The sequence below is a fragment of the Mixophyes fleayi genome, chromosome 12 (assembly GCF_038048845.1).
Source record: "Mixophyes fleayi isolate aMixFle1 chromosome 12, aMixFle1.hap1, whole genome shotgun sequence".
NCBI lineage: Eukaryota > Metazoa > Chordata > Amphibia > Anura > Limnodynastidae > Mixophyes > Mixophyes fleayi.
The window spans coordinates 4,620,243-4,640,411 of record NC_134413.1 but is presented as its reverse complement, the minus strand read 5'-3'; the positions used below and the strand labels follow the sequence as shown (position 1 = coordinate 4,640,411).

General features: G+C 42.9%; 1 protein-coding gene across 2 annotated transcripts in view; it reads right to left on the bottom strand.

Moving 5' to 3' along the window:
• Window positions 1–19,612, bottom strand: part of RIN3 (Ras and Rab interactor 3) — a 49,856-nt gene extending 30,244 nt beyond the window's left edge. Inside the window, exon 1 of one of the 2 annotated variants that reach the window (XM_075193341.1) lies at window positions 19,404–19,612. In XM_075193341.1, the coding sequence (XP_075049442.1) occupies window positions 19,404–19,456 (53 nt within the window). In that variant the 5' untranslated portion in view covers window positions 19,457–19,612. Of the gene's footprint in view, window positions 1–7,291; window positions 7,618–19,403 lie in introns of those variants that run through there. The other variant, XM_075193340.1, reaches the window with a different exon arrangement.
• Between the last annotated feature and the right edge of the window lie 557 nt (window positions 19,613–20,169).

Below are 20,169 nucleotides of genomic sequence, written 5' to 3'. Positions count from 1 at the left end.
ACACACACAGACACTCACACTAACACCCACACTAACACCCACACTAACACTAACACCCACACTAACACTAACACACACAGACACTAACACACACAGACACTAACACACACAGACACTAACACACACAGACACTCACACACACAGACACTCACACACACAGACACTCACACACACAGACACTCACACACACAGACACTCACACACACAGACACTCACACACACAGACACTCACACACACAGACACTCACACACACAGACACTCACACACACAGACACTCACACACACAGACACTCACACACACAGACACTCACACACACAGACACTCACACACACAGACACTCACACTAACACACACAGACACCCACACTAACACCCACACTAACACCCACACCCACACCCACACCAACACCCACACTAACACCCACACCCACACTAACACCCACACCCACACTAACACCCACAGACACTCACACTAACACACACAGACACTCACACTAACACACACAGACACACACACTAACACACAGACACACACACACACACAGACACACACACACTAACACACAGACACACACACACACTAACACACTAACACACACAGACACCCACACTAACACCCACACCCACACTAACACCCACACCCACACACACACTAACACACACAGACACTCACACTAACACACACAGACACCCACACTAACACACACAGACACTCACACTAACACACACAGACACTCACACTAACACCCACACTAACACCCACACTAACACTAACACCCACACTAACACTAACACACACAGACACTAACACACACAGACACTAACACACACAGACACTAACACACACAGACACTAACACACACAGACACTCACACACACAGACACTCACACACACAGACACTCACACACACAGACACTCACACACACAGACACTCACACACACAGACACTCACACACACAGACACTCACACACACAGACACTCACACACACAGACACTCACACACACAGACACTCACACTAACACACACAGACACCCACACTAACACCCACACTAACACCCACACCCACACCCACACCAACACCCACACTAACACCCACACCCACACTAACACCCACACCCACACTAACACCCACAGACACTCACACTAACACACACAGACACTCACACTAACACACACAGACACCCACACTAACACACACAGACACCCACACTAACACACACAGACACCCACACTAACACACAGACACACACACTAACACACAGACACACACACTAACACACACACTAACACCCACACTAACACCCACACTAACACCCACACTAACACCCACACTAACACCCACACTAACACCCACACTAACACCCACACTAACACCCACACTAACACCCACACTAACACCCACACTAACACTAACACACACAGACACTAACACACACAGACACTAACACACACAGACACTCACACACACAGACACTCACACACACACTCACACACACAGACACTCACACACACAGACACTCACACTAACACACACACAGACACCCACACTAACACCCACACTAACACACACACACACACACCCTAACACACACACTAACACTAACACACAGACACACACACTAACACACACACACTAACACTAACACACAGACACACACACTAACACACAGACACACACACTAACACTAACACACAGACACACACACTAACACTAACACACAGACACACACACAGACACACAGCATTCTGACCAACCCGCACTAAATTGGCCGACTTGGCTACAGAGGGAACTGGCTTTGCAGCCCGAGCACACAGGTGTCTTTAGATCCTCCCTCCTCTGTTCCGGAACTTGGACAGGTGAACAGAGGAGACACAGGTACCCTCACAGGGATACATAATGTCAGTGTACACGGCTGCAGATAATGGTACAGGAACGTGCCGTCCTCTCTCCTTCCCCAATTCTGTTATCCGCTTCTGTATACCAAAATAATCCCACGTCTCCCCATAGCAGACCTGGCCAACCTGTGGCCATCCAGGTGTTGTGAAACTACAAACCCCAGCATGCTTTGCTAGCAGACAGCTGGCAGTGTATGCTGGGAGTTGTAGTTTCACAACACCTGGAGAGCACAGGTTGACCCGAACTTCTCCATAGTGATCAACAGTCTGTATTTGAGTTTCTAAATGTCTTCTCCTCAATGTTTTGGAAGGTGAGCAGAAGGGCGATGGATATAGCAGCACTTATACAGTATAACCCTAAATATAAACACCTTGTTTATTTTAGGTACATTATCTAACACCGGCTGCAGAATTAGCACCTGAGCCAGATGGGCACCACTGTCAGTGATAATCCCTAAATGGTTTTAAATAATATTCATCTCTCTCTTGTGGTTCTCAGAGGAACACTAGACAGCACTGTTCTCACTAATACACAGGCTTTGGGACAGATTTATACCCAATTATGGAGTAAATTGCAGACACGAGCTGGATTATCTTGTGTTGCAGCTGAACGCTACTCTGCCGTCACAGATACTTAACCTGGGGACACATTGATACAATTATCTTGCAGATGAAACAATAAAGGACCAATTGTTCAGATATTGCATTAGTGTGTACGCTCCCACGATCATGTGTTATCTTATCAAACACATCGCATCTGTCGATTTGGCTTTCTAAACTTCCTAAAAATCACGATCAACGATGGAACGATGTCGGGCACATGTGGCAGTGTGCACGCACTCACGGCCAGCAGTGTAGGCAGATATCTGTACAGTGTACAGAGTCAGGATCTGTTCAGCAGATGGTTATGAGAGATGAAGATCACAGATCTGAAGGTAAATTGTAGAAGTGTTTACCCAGCTTTATTCTATATGTGTAGTAATTACTGACGTTTACAGTGTTCACAATTGTAAGGCAAAACTAAAGGACGAGAAGGATGAAATGCACATTGTTTGATTAGCATTTGAAATATCAAGTTATTTTCTTTATAGTCTCCCTTTAACACCGTAAACATTGACCAATAAAGTATTAAAAATATATTTCAAAAAGTAACTAAAAACAGCCCATAACTTACTGAATTGGCAGAAGAGATTTTACAAGCTGGGAATGTTCACAGATAGATATATTACTAAACTATTGAAAGAAGCAGAGTTATTATTAATTAAAACTCTAGATATTTTTATACAAAAAGCATCTGAGTATACAGCGGCACAGGACAGTACGAGGCAGGATATGGTATTACAGACCAGTATACAGCGGCACAGGACAGTACGAGGCAGGATATGGTATTACAGACCAGTATACAGCGGCACAGGACAGTACGAGGCAGGATATGGTATTACAGACCAGTATACAGCGGCACAGGACAGTATGAGGCAGGATATTATAAAGAGCAGCATATGGTATGTATGCAGTATATAGAGGACACAGAGCAATATACAGTGACACAGGACTGACTACTATGGTAGCACATTGTATCCCTCCCGATCGTTATACGAAGCACAGAAAACCCACATGTCTGTGATCACTGCTGAGATCTTGTTCACATATAAGAGTTTAATAGTTTTTTGCAGATCAGAACTAATTTCAGCTTTCAATTCCCTTTATTCTAACCACATTGGCCTATACCCTGCTTCACTCATTTTCTTGGCAAAACTTTTATGGTGACCACAAAATGCCAACAAGCTGGCAGCGTGGTCAGCAAAACCGTGTGCAGGAAATGTACTGAGGCCTGCCGCGCCCTCGCGCAGGGGGGGGGGGGGGGGTGGGCACGACACCGCCGCGCCCTCGCGCAGAAGGGGGGGGGGCACGACACCGCCGCGCCCTCGCGCAGAAGGGGGGGGGGCACGACACCGCCGCGCCCTCGCGCAGAAGGGGGGGGGGCACGACACCGCCGCGCCCTCGCGCAGAAGGGGGGGGGGGGCACGACACCGCCGCGCCCTCGCGCAGAAGGGGGGGGGGGGGGCACGACACCGCCGCGCCCTCGCGCAGGACTTTAAGAGCGTGCACAACTAAACGGCTCACCAGCAGTAATGAGAAGACGCGCAGCTTAGGACCAGAGGAATGTACTATAAATGTTTTTTCAATGTTTCCCCTGGTTGCCATCAACAACGACATACTTTCGGCCAACAATGTCCTCATCGTTGGCATCTGCAGCGGGGAAGGAAAATATGTAACATTGGAACACAGGAGATAAAACCACTATGGACTCAGTCGCTGATCCCGGCCTCATACGGTGCCGTCCGCTGGGCTCAGAGTATAGACGCTAAATGTTTACCCTGCAGGGTCTATATAAAGGGGCAGAGAACGTGGGTCTCACTATTATACTGACAAAGGTAAAACAGGAAGCGTTAAAATAAGTAACAGAGTTAATAAAATATATACACGGGTCCATCACTGTTGGGATTTTCCATTTGTCTAATAGACAGGAAGAAAGGAATTTAAATGTCATTTTCCACCTTCAGGCAACTTTACAAGTGTTTGCATGAAGGTTTCCTCCTGCAACTAAATATGTTTCCATCTTCCTTCTGTGCTTTTCAACCATGTCTATAGATCATCAGGTAGCATGGTTTATGGTCATTGCTCTGGGATGTAACACAACTGTAATACAGTTGTGTCCAAGGGCACCAATTAAATGAATTGCAATTTCCAATAAGAGGACACCGCCTTTTATTTCTAGCTTATCAAATGATCACTTTGTCCCGCAGAGCTTACACTCTATAAGAAAAACATACAGGGACAGATGTAAAAAAAAAAAAAAAGGACTTTATACAGACACAGCAAAAATTAAATCACCACTCATCGTTTTACAATGTAATGTCGGACTTAAATCTAAAGGAAACTCAAAATAGTCAAGCCGTGGCTCTCCAAGCTGCTGTTGAACTAGATGTCCCAGACACTATCAGCACATGCTGGGACTATTAGTTCCACAGCAGTTGCACAGCAACAGGTTGCCCAAATCGAGCGTAAAACCGCTTAAACTGTGATTATTTTGCGCATCTCTTGCAACCGCTGCCATGAAACAGCGCCTCTAGTGTCCAAATCTTGGAATCATTTCTGTGCCAGTCACATTTCTATTTCAGAACAAGGTCCCTTTAAATAGTACACAGTGATCTGCATTCACCCAGGGACAATGTGCACTCTCTACAGGAAACTGTGAACCTCAGCACAACGACTGAACGCAACACACACCGTGCAGGACGGAAGCGACTGCCCCTGGAAACACTTAAAATAAAATGGTAAAACCACAGTCATCTTAACAGCTTCTGCCGTCCACTACTGCAACTACAAGTCACTGTAACCTCAAAAAGTCTTCATTTCATTTTTATTGTATTTATTTTTTATATTTAAAATTTCACACCCTACCCATATACAGTTGTTCAATAGATGCTCTCTCTACCAGGTCACAGCAAAAAAATAAAATAAATGTACTCTTTAAATATATCCAAGAATTAATCTAAAATTACTCAAGATACATTATCCAGCAACAAAGCTAAAATAAAAGTTATAAGTCATGAAACAGAGAGAGAATGGGACAGGTAACCACTGAGGTTAATCCATGTGACGATTCATTTTAGAGAACATTTCAAAACGGGGAATTTTTTGTAAGCAATTTATTTTAGTAATTAATAAAACACAACTTTCATCCCACCCAGCCATTGTACTCTATCCAGCCCACAAACTTTCAGACAGAAAGCAATGCTTGGTGTTCCACTGAATACAAGTATAAAACATTTGTAAGTATGAAATATGAAAGTAAAATGTACTTTTCCATCTGACCCTGGCTACAATGCAGCTTTGCAAACAACGTAAACCTCTTTGTCAACAGGCAAAATGGCGTCGGTATTGGACAAAAAGCTCAAACAGCGAAGCATAGCATTGCTAGGATACTTTAAGCCAGGCCTGTCCAACCTGCGGCCCTCCAGATGTTGTGAAACTACAAGCCCCAGCATGCTTTGCCAGTAGACAACCAGTTGATATCTGGAAGGGCATGCTGGGACTTGTAGTTTCACAACACCTGGAGGGCCGCAGGTTGGACAGGCCTGCTTTAAGCCATTCAGATCGATAAAGCTTTAAATTTGTAAGCATTTTATTTTTATTTGCCATTTAAGAGTGCAAGATAGAAACGCACGATTTTACTATAGAATAGAACAAAACTGAATTTACAATAATTAAACATTTCAATAAAGATCAATTAATTTTAATTCTTGTTTCTTCTTCTGGTGATAGAATGCACCTATTTTTACACTAATAAGCCCATTTTCACAGCAAATTTTTTTTTTTTTTTTTAGGAGAAAAATGGAAAGAGAGAGAGGTAATTAATTAGGGGTGATCCAACATTGACAGAACGCAGGACAATATCCCTACAGTTAGGCATGCACAGTCCTACCATAGACTACAATGCTACCAACTGTCCTGTCAAACATCTGTGTGATGGCGTGAAAACAATTTAAATTAAAAATGGGGCTGTACCAGTGCGTGCACTGCAGAGAATTAATACTTACTCTACGTGGCTGCGCATTTAATGGTTTGTAAAGGACTGTGAATGTTTTTAGGTCAAGCAAATTCCCACGTGTATTTCAATATTGAAAAGAGTGAAAGAGAGAAAGACGCACTTCTTTAAAATAATGAGATGTGTACAAGTGAATGAAATCATCTGAGACTGCAGCCAAGGACAAATAAGACCAATTTGCAAGTGCAAATAAAAGAAAAATGTTGTCCGGCGCTCAGAAACAAACAATATATAAAAATCACTGTATCAGCATTTACATAAAAGGAGAATTTTGTGCATAATATCACTATATTGGGGTTAAGCTCACCTGTCCGCGTCAAGGAATCTCCTGTAGGGGCGTCCCTAAGCTAGTGACACACATTTATAGTCAGAATATATATTGAGAATATAAATTTGTATCACTAGCTCCCTACAGGAGATGCCTTGACGTTAGCAGGTGAACTTAACCCCAATATAGCGATATTGTGCATTGAAAGTATTAGAACCTTATTCCCTAATTTAGGTGAATCTGCTTTCGAGTTTATTACGAAATTTATAAAGTGCCAACAAATTCTACAGGACAGCAAGAGATAAACACAATTACATACATTGGGAAAGAGAAGTGGGAAGGATTTGATCACAGGAGCTAGCAATCTAAAGGAAATTGTTGAATAAAAAAAGGCACATCTGAATATAGGGATAATTGATGCAGTGATATTTAGCTTTACAAGTGTGGAATGAATGAATGGTAATAAGTCAGGAGTAACTGGAGATTATAGCACATGGTGCAATTACAGTACCTTTTACAGCCCCTGACGGCTGCATTGTGAGCACGGCCTGAAGAACCCTTAACCCTTCTGAGCTTCTTGTCCGCCATAAACTAGCAGGTTCTTGTGGATCAGAGGCTGCAGGGCGAGAGCTGTGTTCTGTGGGAAGGGCGGACGGGTGTGTCCCGCAGTGTGAACATTCCTGCACTACAGAGCTGCAAATTCCACACTTATCTCCGATAATTTTACCGTCTGCTCCAAAACATTGACTGGAAACCAAACCCGGGGTCTTCACCAGCGTGCTGTGCACACCTACCTACCCCACATGGACCTACAGTAGTACACCTCTCTGCAGCAACAAAAGGTGATTAATGCTGGAAGTGTTTTGTAACAAGCAGGAGGGTGCAGTTCCTAAAACAAACCAGAGAAGGAGCGATACAGAAATGTGTGTTAGTGAAACAGTAGTTGGTGCCTGGAACATGGATTCAGCAGACGTATTAGGAATAAGCTACATTAACCTCATTGTTGCGGAGACAATTTTGACATTATTTTTCAGCTGGTCCTAAATCAATTAATAATTTGTTTATGAAGAACCCTTGCAAATTATATTTGTTTCTTTCTTGCTCCCAGTCATAGGAAAAAATACACCTTAAAAAAGTGCTTTTTTGCGGGTGGAGGGTTTTAAATTAAAATTGCAAAAAAAGTGATGTAAATGTGTGTATATATTCTTTTTAAACGACACCAGGAAATACTTTGTGGTTCTTGCTTTGGCACCAATCTACAATCCAAACCAGCAGAAAGGCGGATTCTACACACAGGTTTTCGCAATAAAATCTACACTTGAAAATGTTCATGTTTTGATAATATGTACAGGCTGGAATGAAATTCATAAAATGTATAGAAATAATATGGGTAGCCCAACAAGGAATAACATTTCGAAACTAGACCACGGACCGCATGAAACAAGAGTACCCCTGAGTTTATTGAAGCCTGGATGGGGGAGAGATCTGGGCATCATCACCCCATATATATAGCGCCACTAATTCCTCAGCGCTGTACAGAGAACTCATTCACATCAGTCCCTGCCCCATTGGAGCTTACAGTCTAAATTTCCTAACATACACAGACACACACATCAATTTTGATAGCAGACAATTAACCTACCAGTATGTTTTTGGAGTGTACGATGAAACCAGAGCACCCGGAGGAAACCAGGAAACCCACGCAAACACGGGGCTAATATACAAACTCCACACAGATAAGGCCATGGTCGGGAATTGAACTCATGAGTCCAGTGCTGTGAGGCAGAAGTGCTAACCATAGTTCAAATAGGGTGTTGGTGCTGATTAGAAAATAACTACTAAGGGAGGCACATCAATCAGGGGGGTCCCTTTTTTGCGACAGGATGGGACAGATTTGGACATTACAACCCCCCACCTCCAGAGCTCCTTAAAGTAGGTTAGGGTGTTATTGTCTGGTGATTGCATGTGATCACCAGACAAGAAATACTAAGAGGCCATATCATTTGATGTGGGGACACTTTTTTTTTTTTATATAAAATAAGGGTACCCCTGAATATTTTGAAGCCAGGATGGGGGAGATCTGTGACCTCCTATCCCATCCCTGGATTTCTTAACAATGTATTTATTGCATACTTGCCAACTCTCCCGGAATGTCCGGGAGACTCCCGCATTTTGAGAGAGTCTCCCGGACTCCCGGGCGAGTGTGGCAAAATCCCGGATCTGCCCACTTCCTAGTGAAGTGGGCAGAATTAGGTCACAAACGCCGCGATTCCTGGTGAATCGCGGCGTTTAGCCCCGCCCCCTCTGTCAAATGACGCATTTTGCGTCATGACGTCATGGGGGCGGGTCCAAAATGACACGGATTTTGGAGGCCCGCCCCCCCATGACGCCCACCTCCCCTGCAGGCTCCCGGATACCAACATTGTAAAGTTGGTAAGTATGATTTATTGTAGATCGTTATTGTGTAGTGATCACACATGGTTACCAAATAAAAACTTTCAAATGAGGTTGTCTCTGAGTTTCTACGTGCCAGGACGGGGGAAACAGGGCACTAAGTGCCCTCTGCCCAGGCTCTTCCTTATGCTTCTATATGCAGTGGATGAAGGGGCGGGGCTGTGTATAAACAGACATCATTAAGCCCCACCCACCACTGACAGGCTAAATCTGTAAGGGACAGGACAGTATAATTTTACCTTCTTTGAATCACCTGTGTGTCAATGACAAGCGCCACTCTGTCCTTAGTACTGAAGGGTTACAGAAGGCCAACACATAGTTATTAACACACACACACACGTGTCCGGAGAGTAGAGCCAGTAGCTACACTCAGATCTATTGTGGTCTGCGGCAATATTCCTGAGACGGCCTCCAGTAATTTCTAGGAACCAGTAACATCACCAGGAGTCGTCCCACATCACAAACCTTTACTACCGCAGACCGGACGCGTCGATGTCCCAATCCTGCAGCCCCAGCAATTATCACATACAAAACTCCCTCACTCCACATTTTCCTGAGCAAATCCATCCGCGCTGTGCTGTAAACGCAGGTGCACGCTCTGCAGATACACTGGTGCGACATCACAACAGGACTTGCAGGATTCCTGTGCTGTGCCGCCAGTTTGAAAAGACTGAAAGAGAAGAGAGGATGATAGGAGCCAGAGCCGGAACTAGCGAGCTGTGGTCCCCAGTGCAGGGAAGTGGGAACAGGGGACCCCGACCCTCTGCACTGCCATGCAGCGGGCCCCATTATCTCCAAGGGCCCTAGTGCACAACACCTGCCACACCAATGGAAGCAGTAGCGCAAGAATGTCTGGAAGCTCTGACTCCAGCAGACCTGCGACATTCAGCCCTGGACCATATACAGTATATGAAAACTAATCTACGCCCCACAGACCATTAAATGGTACATAACAAACAGCATCAGGGGACCTCTACTCTACAGATGAAGTAGACTTTATTGAATAGAATGGTTGACCGCAGTTAAGGATTAAGTGGAGAACAGGCGATATCGTATAAATAGATCGGAACATTTGAATTAATTGAAAAAAAGAAAAAAAAAATCTGCAGTGGGGTGCAACTGGTTGCAATGAAATCTGCTCCATCTGCAGGAACACTATCACTCAGGTACAAATACTTCAGAGGGTTATGCAGGACAGGTGCAACCAAATACGGTATTGTAACTACGCACATCTCATGAACACACAGATGTACGTATCAAGCGTTCCTCACACACCTCTTCCACTGGAGTTTCACTTGGGCAGATGCAACTTTATCTTCTGTTTCATATCACTGTCTGTTTACTTGCATCAGGAATCCCTACAGCGCTGGCTAATATGTCAGCGTTCTATAAATAAAAGATAATATTATTACTATTCTTAACACACTTTAGGTATATAGTAACACGAAGCAGATTGCCAGAACTGTGTCTGTGCAGGTTTTATCTGCCGATGTTTTCAACAATTTTTATGATAACAGCTGTCCACAAAAGATCCCTGGATCTAATTTTCAAAGTTAATAAGATCATAAACAGAGTCTATGGGCACAAATTATTATTTTATATACATATATATATATATATATATATATATATATATATATATATATATATATATATATATTTATTTTTATTTTTATTAACAGGATGGACCACCTATGCCACCCTGTCTGTTGCTGCTGGGAACCGGCTGGGCTTACTTTGCCACAGTTTCCTTTCGTTATCCCAAATGCACCCTCTAACCGCCGTAGGAGGGGCTTACGAATGCTGCCACCACTGGACTCCTTACCAACATCCAGAACCGGGTTTCTTCTGGGTAACTGACACTGCTAGAGTACCCAGTTACTGGTGTACCTAGGCTGGTACTTCTGACCTCTTCCTATAGATCAGGGGTGCTGTGGATGGATCCCCCCTGGCCTATCACACTGACCAGAGCTGCAGGTAGCAGGCAGAGCGGTGGTACTGGAAAAGCTGGGTCCAACCCCAGAGACAGCTGGAGAACGGATTAGATTTAGGGTCTAATCTGCAGGTCACAGGAATACAGCAATACTGAAGATGTTTTCAAGCAGGTCTTTGAAGCAAGTGATGTTTATTTGCTCTCACACTGGTTGAAGGTATCAGTGATCAGGTCAAATGAAACAAGAAGAACAATTCAATGTACAAGACAGTGCTTTTTATACTGATTTGGACACAGGCTATTTTTAGAATCAGGATGCAATGTGTTTACACAAACATGGATTTACATGCATTGCAAAGCCAACAATATTTACATTTATCTATGAAATGCTGTGATGTCCCGCATCTGGTTTTTCAGATGCAGAGAATCTAGGAACCAGTCCTCATTAAAAGGCCTTCAATGTTGGACCTTCACACATCAAAACATCTAATCAGCACTTGGGCCCCTCTTCAGACAGTCCAGAATACACATTCCCAAAGAAATGTACAAACCACAAACAAGCCATTTCCCCACATCACAACACAAAAAAGACTTCCATCCAAAGGCTTATTGTATCAGATATATACTTTAAGAAATAATGCATTTCCTCTAGCAAGGTTAAACAAGAAACAAATTTCTTCCCTTAGTCTCAGAAATTAAAGATTTCCCTTACCAATACACACACATATATACATATATATATATATATATATATATATAATATACACACGCACGCAACAGCGAGGGGTTCACATGAGACAATCCTAACAAAGAAAGGACACAGGATTAAACCACCTAATCACCATGCACTTACAATATGTAATGTAACTATTTATCCTGTACTTTTTATAAGGGCCAATATACATCCAAAATAGTTCTGAATATATGAGGGGATGCTGGTTTAGGGATCTGTTGATTTGGTTTTATAAACTTAATAAAAATAAAGATCAACGATGTCGAGCAAATGTGGCAGTGTGCACGCACTCACCACCAGTGTAGGCAGATATCTGTACAGTGTACAGAGTCACCATCTTCTCAGCAGATGGTTATGAGAGATGAAGATCACAGATCTGAAGGTAAGTCGTGTAGGTGTGTACACAGGAATCTGCGTGATCATCGGGACTATCAGTCATTGGTTAAATCATTACAGAAATCGCATCTGAATTACATAGGTGTGTACCCAACTTAAAAGTGTTTGGTCTACCTAAATTAAATATTTTTATTTCTTATACCAGTCTATAAATCTACCCATAGCTCATGCTGGTTGACCCAAAAAGATTTGAAGGTTATTAAAACTTTCATCAGCCTTCTCCTATACTGACAGCCCCTCCCTCTTGCCGGGGGCATGCTGGGCTATGTAAATAGCATGCTATTAACATAAAAAAAAACAAAAAAAACACATAACAGCTTTGCAGCAGAGTAATATGTTCTAGAAAATGTCGTTCATCTTTTTGAGGGTATATAATAGCACAGTTGTGGCTGGTTTTTTGCTGAGCTGTTAATGCTGCATAAAGAAATTAAAAATAAAATTCTAAGAAGTCACATGACCCTTCTGCCTTTATTATATACGCTCCAGTGTGCATGAGAAAGTCATGGTGGGAACATTATAGGCCATTTATAAAGAGTGCAAAACAAATAACTTGTTTTCTGAAGTGACTAATTCTGCATAAATGCAGCCAATTTTTTATTATCATTTTATTTATTTAGAGGAAAGTGCATGAATTTGCGGACCAATATGGCAGTGTGCGGGGAGGTGAAACTTTCCGTATCTTCTGATGGAAAGAGGTGGTCGGATGGGGGAGGGCTCCTAGCTTGCTTTCAGCGGGACAACTTCTGCACCTCTTAGGACCACTATTACAGGGAATTCGCATTGGTGCATTCCAATCAATGTGATAACATTGAGAACATTCAAACACACAAAACACACAGGGCACGATTCATTAAAGCACGCAAAATGAACGTAATGTGGTTTTTAATTTTTTTTTTAAAAACGCACATAATTCAGGCTCAAACACATCCGTAATAAACTACAAGAAGATCTGAAGAAATGTTTCTTGCTGTAGATAGGCAGATACAACACCTTCATATGCAGAGAGACAACTCGCTGCTGGATATGCATCAAACATATGTGAAATCAAAAGCAGAGTGGACAGCAAAACAAGTGTATTCAATTAGTGCCACCTGTTAATAATATAGTCATAAAACATTAAACAACTAATACACCCCCCCACCATAAAATACATTTAGTAGGATGTTATTGATGTCTAGTGTAAATAAAATACATTGTTACATTGGCTCCTGATTACAAACACATGTTCTAGCTGTATACACAGCCGTCATCACTATCACTCAGCTCATACACCAGACCTGTAGCTGGTGCCAGTGATACAACATAAAAACACGGACCTTAGAGATGCCCAAAGCTTGAATCGGGCGCTGTACATTGACTACGGGGAAACGCCCATTCCTCTCTGTATTCCACCAATTACACTGCAAGCTGTCAGAAGTGTCCTTTGCGCTCAAAGAGAGGCCTCCACTTGCGTTCACCAACCTATAGTTGGTTTCAGTGCAATTTAACATAAAATACGGCACGTATCGGCATTTACCTTCCTTAATGTATCAGTTCCATAATGTCCTACAGACACACGTTTGGTTTCTATGTGGACGACGGAACTACGGCAATCAACATGTAGTAATTAGACCTGTAGACCAACGAATAATGAAATTGCAATCGACGGATACACAGATATTAAGCTACGGCCCCCAAAAAATAAATACATTGGAAACTCAGATATTACAGTCTCAGGGGAGGTATACTGTGACTCTGCAAATTGGCGTTACATTGGCCGACACATAACTGCCTCATAAGAAACACTGACACATTTACATGAGTGAGAAATATAAAACCTCCCTACTGATTATTTACAGAACAGTGCGTGTCCTCTCTGGTACAGCAGGAGTTAAATCCTACACTATGGCTCCTTGTTCTCTTGTAAGTTTTTCCATGAATTTTAAAAAAAAAATCCTTTGATGTTATTTTACAGAAATTTTTCCAATGAATAGTTTTCCTGTACATCTGAATGAGGGAGAATTCCTACATGCAGAGATTAGAGAGGGAACAGGAAGGTTCATAAAAAAAAAAGGATTACTGAACAATAACCGTCATTTATGAAGCTGTAAAATTGTTGGATAGTGCAAATGTTTTGCAATGTAATGCATCAATTTTTATAAGGGAAGAGCACAGATTAGCACAATTACATGGCGAAGAGTGCAGGAGAGGTTCTGATGGAAGGAACTAAGCGGGATCGGGTGCCTCATAATGCACCCAACATATAAAAGGTGTGTTTGACAGGAGCCTTGGATCACTATGCTGTCAGAGAACCGTGCGCCTTCCACTATATATCTCTCAGTTTGTGGCTTCCTGCTGCCTCCATTCCCCTCCTCACATCATGTCACTGCCCCTGTTACATGCAGCCCTGTCCTCACTAACACATCACTCATCTCCTGATATACTTTGTGCTGCTGGAGGACCCTGCTCCTTCCACTATATAACTCTCAGTCTGTGGCTTCCTGCTGTCTCCATTCCCCATCCTCACATTATGTCACTGCAGCCCTGTCACACACAGCCCTGTCCTCACTAACACATCACTCATCTCCTGATATACTTTGTGCTGCTGGAGGACCCTGCTCCTTCCACTATATAACTCTCAGTCTGTGGCTTCCTGCTGTCTCCATTCCCCATCCTCACATTATGTCACTGCCCCTGTCACACACAGCCCTGTCCTCACTAACACATCACTCATCTCCTGATATACTCTGTGCTGCTGGGGACCCTGCTCCTTTCACTATATAACTCTCAGTCTGTAACTTCCTGCTGCCTCCATTCCCCTCCTCACATTATGTCACTGTCCCTGTCACATGTAGCCCTGTCCTCACTAACACATCACTCATCTCCTGATATACTTTGTGCTGCTGGAGGACCCTGCTCCTTCCACTATATAACTCTCAGTCTGTGGCTTCCTGCTGTCTCCATTCCCCATCCTCACATTATGTCACTGCAGCCCTGTCACACACAGCCCTGTCCTCACTAACACATCACTCATCTCCTGATATACTTTGTGCTGCTGGAGGACCCTGCTCCTTCCACTATATAACTCTCAGTCTGTAACTTCCTGCTGCCTCCATTCCCTTCCTCACATTATGTCCCTGCCCTTACTGACACAATAACACAGGTGGACAGGTCACTGCCTCCCACAAAATCAGCATAATATAATTGTGCATTCTGATGATCAGATTGGCTGCACCAATTCCTATGTCACAGACAGGATACTGACCTGTCAGGTGTGTAGATACATTAGAGTCTGAAATGTTATTAAAACTCAAAACACACTACAGTGTATTTGGAAACAAAAATGTTTATAGTTGGGAAACAAAACTAAAATTAGTAAATATTTAATATGATAAAATATCACAGAGGCTATTCAAAACAGTAACAAAAAAAGATCATAATAAACATGTCCAAACAAAATTGAGTTAATCAGAAACCCATTCTACTTGTAGAATAGTAGTTAAGAATAAAACCAGGAGTATTGCCATGAAAAGTAAATCATAGGAAAGTGCCTTCAGCATCATGGTGAGATCTTATATTAATTATTATTATTATAAACATTTATTTACAAGGCTTCACAAAATCCACAGTGTCATACGATGGGGGTACAGTATGAATTTTAAATAATGTATACCATCTTTTTATAGTATTAATATCTGTCTACAGCTAGCAGCTGGGTGCTGAAATGAGAAACATTGTTACATTGTAACACTTTGTAGAACTCTAAGGGGGGTATTCAATTGTTAGCGTTAACGGAAAAAAACAAGCGCTCAAAAAATCTTAGCGTTAATACGGTAATTACTCGCGGAATTTCAGTTGAAATTCCGCGAGTAAACTCCCGTATTAACGCTTTTCTCGTGCAATATTACCGTATAAACGGTAATATTTTTTGAGCGCTCGTTTTTTTCCGTTAACGCTAACAATTGAATACACCCCGGTGTAGATTTATCAAACCTTCTAAAAAGGAAGGTTGCAGGTGTTGCCCCTAGCAACCAGATCCTCGCTATCATTTTCTACAATGTGCTAGAATCTGATTGGTTGCTATGGGCAACACCTCCACTTTACTTTTTTAGAAGGTTTTGATAAATTTACCCCCTAGAGCTAAGGAATATTGACTCACTGTATTCTTCCCATAAGAAAAACTTGTGACAGGAGTGCCTGAGGACGTTAACCCCTGATATGCTAGCTCATTTTTTCCCCAGCAGTTCCAGTATATTACTGGACATTAGTCACTTCAAAACTGGGGACATCGGATGAGCAGAAGATGTAGACTAATGAAATGCTCAGACCCCAGTAAAATGCCCCCCCCCCCCCCCCCCACAAAAAAAATAAGCAAATTAATTTCATGCTGTAAGCTGCTGACAATCAGGTACAGTCAATGGAACTTTTCTACATCATTTCAAGCAGGAAAGCTCATTTAAAAAGGTACAATTCAACTAATGGAATATAGACAATGAAATGTCTCGATGTCCCGTTAACTAAGTATTGGGAGTATGAGGTTCAGACATGTTTCCAGCAAGCAGCGATTTATGGAAAACAACATGAAGAATTTCAAGTGATTAAAGGGGGCTCAGAGTGAGGAGCAGCAGGACACTGAAGTGACTTTTCTTTACCATTCCGGCCCTCGCATTCCTGCCAGCTATCCGCAAGCCGCATGCATGGAGGTACGCCCCAATAGCTGAATGTGGGGGTACAGCTATGAACGCACAAGGTGGAAAGAGGGGCCTGTGCGATAAACTACACTCGTCACTGTAAAATCATGTCCTATATTGAAGGTTTCTATGGGCAAGGTTATATTTACCTTCTGTTTGAGGTCTTTTATATACAGGGGAAAAAAATGGAAACACAAATATAAAGTGATTTAATGGAGCTTTAGGCCAACACATACAGGTGGTATATGCACCCTGGCACATAGTCTACCAAGGTCAGGAATACAGCACCGTTATTCCACAAGCAAATCACTCATCCGTGATGGAAAACGATCGGTGTCTCAGGAGTTATTCCAGAATATCCCACAAACCCTCGGCTACAGATCGGCCATGGCATATGAATTATTTGTGGATTCTGGATGGGGCAATGCCATTATGGAAGACCCCCGTTAGTCAGGAATGTATTGCAGTATTATGAGGAGAATATGGGCACTCGGTACTATAAAGCAGCATAGGCCTGGCCTTCTAAGAGAATTACTACATGTAAACCATGCCAGGAAAATACCGGCCACAACATTACAGAGCCCGACACTGAAACAAGCTCTTAGGGCTGTAGCGGCAGGTTGGTACCACACGAGCACTCGTCCAGAACATAGTGAAGGGCATTATCTGTGTGGAGTTTGTATGTTCTCCCTGTGTTTGCATGGGTTTCCTCCGGGTGCTCCGGTTTCCTACCACACTCCAAAAACATACTAGTAGGTTAATTGGCTGCTATAAAATTGACCTTAGTCTGTGTGTCTATCTGTGTGTGTCTGTCTGTGTGTGTGTGTTAGGGAATTTAGACTGTAAGCTCCAATGGGGCAGGGACTGATGGGAGTGAGTTCTCTGTACAGCGCTGCGGAATTAGTGGCGCTATATAAATAAATGGCGATGATGACGATTCGCCCAACAGTATCACCCTCTGCCACTGTTCGGGTTTTCTTAAACCACCGAGTTTGCCCAGTGCTTTGCCAAGAGCTGCAGCCAGACTGTGTCATCTGTTCCATCAAGTTCTCGTCGGAGTATTTTGAGGAAACTGGATGCTCGACCCAAAGGTTTAAAATTTGCAGGGAATTGATCTGCAGTTACTGTGTTTTGCTTTGTAAGTCACATTAATATACAGTTATCAGGATCCTGAAATACGCACTTCCACCCACGGATTTCCTTTGCTGATGAAGGTATGCGGACATCAACACAGACACAATTTCTTGAGAAACATTACCCAGTGGATCTGCTCTTGCAGCTAAGCTGCCCATAATCATCTGCAACCTGGCAGTCTGGCAGTTTTAGATATGACCAGGACCACACTGGGATGTTATTTACTTAATTAACCAATGAGCCACACCTGTGTGGAATCTCTTGCTTTCAATATGATTGGTGTCCCTCATTTACTTAGAAGTTTCCATCTGTTTGTATGTGTAGGCTTGTCTGTAATGTGACCCCCCTTAAATTGTGGCCATGTGTAAAATGTTGGCACTTTATAATTAGAATATAAAACTTCTGTGAGCAATTATGCATTTTAAAGACAAACAGGAGTACCTACCGATTGTGTTTTATAAAACTTTCTAGGAAATGCAATGTGTAAAAATATATAAGCAGCATTCAGCAAGCATGGGCCAAATCTATTCCACAGCAATAATAATAAAAAACAACAAACTTGTTCCCAGCAGCTCTGTAAAAACTAACTGGACGCAGAGATGAGCTTAAGCTGTAAAACATACACAGTGATTCTGCTCAGAACCAGGCAGACAGCCAGGAGTCTCAGCTATCCCCATTTCCCCTATTGAAATACAGCTACAAATATATAACACAATTACCTCCTAGTATTGTGCAAAATCAAATGCTCTGATGTCATTCACCTATAAAGGACATTTTTACCCATCAATGTCTCCAAAATGCTAAGCCCTAAGGACAAGGGAATGCAAATGCTCAAACCTTCTTGTTTCCAGTTTGTTTGTCACATATTCTGCAGAACAGGTTTAGGCAAGCTGTGGCTGACCAGCTGCTGTGGAACTACAAGTCTCAGCTCTCTACCTACAACAGCTAGAGACCCACAGGTTGCACATATATACTGTTCACATATAATGCGTTCATTCAGTACAAACATACATGCAACAGCACAATAAACATTGCAAGAGTCAAGTTAACCCCTTCTGACCTTTACATTTCTCACAGATGATCCAATCACAACATTAATGATTATACAACGTCCTATTAGTTGATAGGGGACAATAATTCAGCTAGGACAGTTAAGGGTAATAGATTTGGTTGCTGGCTCTTTAGGGTGGTCCCCACAACGTGCCAGTCCCAGATAATTGCAGTACAGAACCTGCAGCAGTCGGGACTAACTCTAGTTACTGGTGCACTAATAATATTACAGTGACATAAATCCCCCCCTTACCATGACTCTTGGGGGGTCCCATCCATCTCTGCAGCAGCTCCAGGGTCAGACATTCTAGAGCCGGAGGAGGTATCACCCGGGGCTCCTGAGCTGCCTCAGATAGGGGCCCCCAGGCATGCTCTCTGGGTCGGGAGGTGGCTGCTGAGCACACAGTCAGGAGCTGTAGACTGACTTCTGCATAACTTCCTGTGTTGCTGTGTTAGGGGGGATTGAGGAAGGGGCAGGCCCTGCTGGTCAGGTTATTTGCAGACACTGGAGTTTCTACATCTGGAGGGGTAAGGGGGATGCCCCCTTAACCCTTTCAGCGCGCAGGATGGAGAAGGTGCCACATCTAACACCCGGTGCCCTGAAGTGTTACAAGTTATAGACATCAAAGGCTTATCCATTAACCACTGCGCTGCCACAACCCACCCTGGGATCTCCAGACCAGGCTGTTAACCTTGGTGTATATTTGCACGGACATTAATCATTAACTGAATGTATTTTCTACAAGGAGATTTCACTGTACTCAGCTGTATTCACGTCTTTACTGAGACATTAAATGCTGCTTATGAAGTGTCCTGGAGACCATAATGTCTGTAGGAAATAAATATAGAGTTATCGCCCAATGAAAGCCACAAACCATCCATAACACTAAGACCACTTATTTAAGTCTGTGCTTTATCCATTTATTTTTTATTTTAACAAATATCATCATCATCATCATTTATTTATATAGCGCCAACATATTCCGTAGCGCTTTACAATTGAGGACAAACACAGTAAA